This window comes from Falco biarmicus, chromosome 3, assembly GCF_023638135.1.
Source record: "Falco biarmicus isolate bFalBia1 chromosome 3, bFalBia1.pri, whole genome shotgun sequence".
NCBI classification, from domain to species: Eukaryota; Metazoa; Chordata; class Aves; order Falconiformes; family Falconidae; genus Falco; species Falco biarmicus.
In genome coordinates this window covers 26,973,249-26,979,315 of record NC_079290.1, presented here as the reverse complement: position 1 = coordinate 26,979,315, position 6,067 = coordinate 26,973,249, and the positions used below count along the sequence as shown (strand labels likewise).

The 6,067-nt window shown below is 40.3% G+C and overlaps 1 protein-coding gene across 1 annotated transcript in view; it reads right to left on the bottom strand.

The window, feature by feature from the left end:
- Positions 1-1,421: 1,421 nt before the first annotated feature.
- DPYS (dihydropyrimidinase) overlaps positions 1,422-6,067 on the bottom strand; it is a 35,337-nt gene continuing 30,691 nt past the window's right edge. The window contains exons 9-10 of the mRNA XM_056331597.1: positions 5,770-5,875; positions 1,422-4,284 (exon numbers count right to left, since the gene is read on the bottom strand). Of these exons, the coding sequence (XP_056187572.1) occupies positions 5,801-5,875 (75 nt within the window). The 3' untranslated portion in view covers positions 1,422-4,284; positions 5,770-5,800. The remainder of the gene's footprint in view (positions 4,285-5,769; positions 5,876-6,067) is intronic.

Here is a 6,067-nt window from a genome sequence, read left to right as displayed (position 1 = left end):
CGACGGGTGCTGCTGTGCATGCAAACTTCCTTGTCGTTTCATTCCTGATACATAATACCAGCCCTGCCCTCCAGTGGCCCAGTAAAGCTACATGTCCCACTATTGCTGCTCTCTGCAGAGATCCCCTGGTATTCCAGGCTGAAGAAAGAAGCACTGCAGGTGTAGGTGCTTGCACCGCAGCCATCAGCTCTTCACAGGCAGTGAAATGATAGCCAACAGACGACCGGGCAATAAATACATACTGGCTATAAGAGGATTTCTCTAGCAAATGATGGGGAGGGAAGCAATGTTAGGTATGCCAGGATCAGATCTCTCAAATTCCTTCTCTGCTCCTGCACCTGGAATCCACATCTCCAGGGTGAATGGAGTACTAAAGATCCCAGATTTCCTTCTGGTTGGGTAGAGTGATAAAAATAAACAGAGTTTTTTCCTTACTTTAACTTTGTGTTTGAGTCTTCAACCTTTCTATATAAGAGAGAGGAAAGCAGCAAAATCCTAAAGAGAAGTGGCAAGGAGAGGCTGTTCTGTGTTTCAGCCTTGAGAAAACAGATTGTGAGCTTCTCTGTACTGGCAAGTATCTCTTCAGAGAAAAAGGGGTTTAACGTAGCAATGCCTCCTCTCAAACAGAGGTAGTCTGCTCTAGCTGAGTGACCAACGGACTGAAGGAAGAATCAAAGAGAGCAAACATTTTTCTCAGGAGGCGCTGTAGAAGCTTGAGGAATCGTGGCTAAATGGGACAGGATCCAAACATCTTGGAAAAGCGATTGTTGTCTTACTTCCCCATGAAAGGCTCAAGGAAACTGTGCGGGTTGCAGGAGTCATCTCTAAACCAGCTTTCCAACCCAGTGTAGGGTACCTGTTGTCTTAGGACAAAAGTTATAGCACAGCCCCAGCAACAACTTTTGAGAATGAGTAAGCGATAGCTGGGATGACTTTCTAGGACAAATTAAAAAGTCCTGTGAGAGTCTAAAGATGAAGGCAGGACTGAGAGGGCACTCAGTGCTCCTTCCAGTGCTCTAGTTCAGGACCTGTGCTGATGTAAATGTGTTTTATAATCCCATTTGCATCCCAAATTAACTATGTGCCTATTAGAAAAAAACATCCTACTGTATTTGGCTTTCCTGTCACTCATTACTGGTTTTGGGATAGGGACCTGGGAAACTCCAAAATTATAGCCCTGAGAAGATCCCACTATTAAAGTGTGCCCCTCAGAAGTGGGAAAAAAACAAGGACTGCGGAGCTCTGGAGCCTGACAGTCTCAACTTCAGCAGTAGTGCCTGAATAGCACAGCTGAAATACTTTTGATGTCACACAGTTTCTCAGGGGCAGTTACTTGGCACCTTGTGGCTAGAGACAGGATTCAGGTACTAGGGCCAGCATGTGTCATGGCAAAACAAATACTCATAAATATCACAAACCTGACAGGTTCAACAATTTGTTGCACTGAAGGATGTAAAAATACAGAAAATGCTTCAGTGTAAATCATAGTTCATAATATACAGGTAATTTTTTTTTTTTCATGAGAACTGCACAATAGTTAAAACAGTCATTGGAATTAAAAAGTAGGAATTTGGTAAGAACAAAATCCAAAGGATACCCACTATAAGGAGAATAATCCATGGTACAGAGCCGTAAATAACAACACAAGGATCAGGAACTCTTTGCTAATTGTACAGGAAAAAGCTTCCTCATTTCTAAACTAACAAAAATCTGTAGGAAACCTAAAGAGATTATACATTTATCAACAGACAACACACTTCCATGGTTTGGAGAGCTCAGTTTACAAAATGGGTGTTTATATAACTCATAAACCTACTTGCTGTTATCACACTGTGAAAACACCTGTTTTGAGAAAAATCACTAACTTTGCTCCTTTGGGCTTTCATAATCTGCAGTCCTTTGTATCACTTTGATATCAGCAGGTGTCCCAAGAGCCCAAAGGACATTTGAAAGTCTTGGGCATATCCACAGTATCCAAAGGACTGGCAGCTTCTACTTCTGGGTTTCATTTCTGTCATAATTGAGTCATTTTAGCCTTGAGTAACTCACTTAAGCAATACTGAATGTTAAACATAAAGCAATGACATATACTCAATCACTTGAGTGAATTTAGAGCTTTGAGCATCCATAGTTCTCACAACCGTAAACTTATTCTAATTATATTAGCTTGTCTCACAGGTACCTGATGCAATTGCACGGCTTTAATAATTGTTAAAACCTGAAGCCTTGCATGGAAGACTCCACACAAATATAAGTTACTGTTAAAAGTAGCTGATCCTTTCTCTCCCATGCTATTTCCCCTGCTTTTCCCAAAATTCTGTTCTTCTTTGAAGGTAGCAAAAAATGAATTAAAAAGAATGGACATGCACTCTTGATGAGACAAAACATAAGAAAAGACAGGCTTCCTTCACACCAGAAATTTCTAATTCTGAGAGGCAGAGATGGGCTAGGTGGAAGGTGGCTGCAGAGCAGACATCTGCACCATAGTCACACACAGTCTCTTTGTAGTTAATGGAGACAACCTGGCATTGCAAGAAAACCACTCATCTCATGCCAAAGATGAACAACACTGGACAGGTTCATCTAGCCTGTTTCAGATCTTGAAGCAGAGATGAATAAAGTTTCAAAAGCACCCTTTTCTCTGTTGATTACAGAGGGAGACTAGACAACAAACTCAGATGCAGACAATTGCAGTATAGAAGTCTACACTGAACAGTGAACCCCATTCCCTTGTAATAGCCCTTGTAATAGTGCTGGATGCCTGGTTCTGCTGTTCTGCCACTCCAAAGAAAACCTGAGAAATGGGAACTCATGCTAGCTCTTTTCTGAACATTCCCACGATTATCCTCCATCATTTTACAAAGATAATTCTCTTTTGCTATTTAGAGACACAAGAACTACTGACCTAATAGGAGTTTGTTTCTCATACAAGCTCATACATCACTGTATGCCTATGAATATAGCAGGAACTACAAGTCTGCTTTCCACTATAAAATTTTAAATAACAGTAATTATCATATGCTTTCTGTGTCTGTCTTAAAATATGAGTCTTTCTGTGCCTATTTGACCCATGGGTTACACAGAAGTATGGGTTATACTGTTTCTATACATAGGACAACAAACTCACTGTACAGGTGTGTCTGTGTTGGCCTTATTTCTCTCTTTAAATATTCCCCAGTGACAGCTGCTTAAAAAGAAGCGCTATCATGTATGGAATTGCAACTTCAAACAACATTCTAGGTTTATGCGACTTCAAACAACATTCTAGGTTTTTGACACAAAACCTGCCTAGACATGGTAACAGAATCATGCCTCTAAGAATACAATTACCTCTTAGATGGGAAATCAGATAAATTGAGTAAATGAGGTGCTTTTTCCTTAAATTAGGAATCCTGTCCTACAAAACCAAACTATTAGTCACATCAGGAAAAAACTCACATCTTCAGTAAAAAAAGTTTTTCTTTAAATAAATGTATTATGCTCTTGCCCTGGTGATCCCACTTCCTAAACCTTCAAATTACGAGTGTGTGTCTCTCTATAAAGCCAGAACACAAAGGAGTATTGCAGGTGAGTTCATCAGTATGGTTATCAAAGCTTTGCCTAGGGTGTAGCAAAGGAAACACTCAAACACACTAAAAAAATGCCTGACTGAGCAGCTGGCAGGGACAAAACGTATAAACTCCTTTAAAGATAGAGACAGGGAGATGTAGCAGCAGATCTAAAATTGTGACAGTTCCCCTACATCAACAATTTTCTGTACCTGACCCCATACAAGAAGAGAAAAACAAAAATCCAAATTCAGCATCTGCTATCAGAGTTCTCCACATTGCTAAGCTCAACAGAGATCTTCCTAACACATGAAATTAGAGAATTAGGATTCATCTCCTGTGACCTAACAGAGCAATAACGTAGAAAATGTGCTTAAAGGTCACTTCTCATTGTTTTTACTTTGTGGGTTAGTTGATACCTTCTAAAGATAAATATTAAGAAATACCATCCCCAAACTTACCTACTTTTAAGAACCTACAGAGCTGCTGCCACGTTATAATTGTAACTATTAATTTATTATTACTCCATTTTCTAAAAAGAATTTTCCAGTTCTTATAACAAAATGCCTTTTAAAGAGAATTTGTAATGACAACTTTCATGCAGCAAGCCCAGCATAATGTTTATTGGTTACTGGTGTTCATTGTTGGCTCTTGAGAAGTTGATTGTGGATTGATTGCTGGATCCAGAATGCACTGCTTCAGTGGGGACAGCAGGGTTATTTTCATTTGCTTTTATCTACAGAGAAGAAAAAGACAATATGATATAATCTTCCAAAAGAAAATCGCTGCTTTGCAATTTGTCACTCAGAGAGGCAATAATGGAGAAAGAGTGCTAGGAGCTAGAAAGAATGATTATTGCTCCCTCACTCTATTGCAGCTTTAGCCTTTAGTCCTCTCTGTTACAAAAGCTTTCTCCCTTATGACAGAGGAAAACAAATAGGATGCTGCACTCTTGCTGCTACTGATGCCCTGATGAGGTTCACTGCGAGGTAGCTTTAAAGGAATGATACAACAATATGTGGAAAAGCTAACTTCACCCTCCCACCATTGCAGGTTTGTTCCTGTCCCCATATTAATAACCACTAAGAACTGACTCATTTTATGTGAGGTAGGAACTGAGGCTTCATCCATCTACTGGGAAATCATTTCTCAAACTAGCTGACCACATTGGTGGTACATATATGCACCCAAAACCAGCCTGGATTTTACCATGCTTACTGCCACCCACTGTCCCCCCAGCCCATACTAATCAACGCCCCTGCTGTAGCAGACAACATTTCAGCTGCAGTTGGCTTACAGCATGATGTCTCAATTGTGCTTGCTGAAGTTCTTTTACTTTTTCCTGAAATATTTATTCTGATTGTTAAACAGTTAGAGAGTGGGGTGTTGTTGCCTAGCCTAGCCCTTCTCCCCACCTGCTTTATCCTACCCATTTGTTGCACTGCACTGATCCTCACTAGGTTCTTCTGAGAGACAGTTCAACTCAGCCAACAGAAAACTAACCCAGAAAAAGGAAGCTGTTTTCTGCTGATTTAGCAAGTAAATTAGCTCATGGAAAGATCTACTGAGCACCAGGGCGTATATTGTTGAGGGACTGTCAATAACCAAGCTACACACTGTGGACACTGGAGAGGAGGGAAGAGGAGATGCTGGATGTTATTGCTCTGTTAGCAGCACTGAGCCTTACAGTAGCTCGACCATCCAGCAGAACGCTACTGGCATTGACTGCAGCACCTCTCTTGTGTGAAGACAGCTGTTGTCTTTGCAAAACAGATCTATCAGCTTAACACAAACAGTACAATCCATGGAGAGTTATTTTCTGTAACACAGGGACACTAAAGAATTTAATTTTTCACATCAAGCTGGTTTTTGTTTTTTATCTGTAAATTTGCAATCCAAACATTTATGCTTTGTTTATACTCCTGGTGTTAACTGAACTCAGGTTTTCTATGGGCTTTCATACCCATATCTCAGTCTAGCAGTTAAACTCCATTTATTTCTTTTGAACTTTTAAAATTAAGCTCTGTTCAGAAAGAGGTCCTCCACACCTGGGTTGCCACACATTATCATCAAACGTGAAGATACCAAGACAATTCAGCTTCTGAGAGGGTTTATTTCAGCCAAGCCTGTCACAAGCTAGATGGCCTGCTACACTTTTGTTTTCTTGAAGTTTCAGAGAAGCATTACGTAAAGTAGTTCTCACTAATCAAAACACAGTTACCTGCAAGAGCCAAAACTGGGGAATGAACCTATTATTTTGGTGCGACAGGTGTTCCTGAGACCGCGCCTGTATACGGTGCTCTCTTAACAGGAACAGGCTGACAGACCTGCAACAAAACATTTCAAATCTTTCACCATTATTTGTCTTCACCATGCAATTGCTAATTGGACACAATCAAAATAGCAGTCCTCTGATAACCCAGCTTTGTATGTTATGCATCCCAACAATTTTGTCAAACGTCTCTCTTGAAAAGGTCCCTTACACCGGGATTAAATTGTTCAGTTCTCAGTTTTCATCA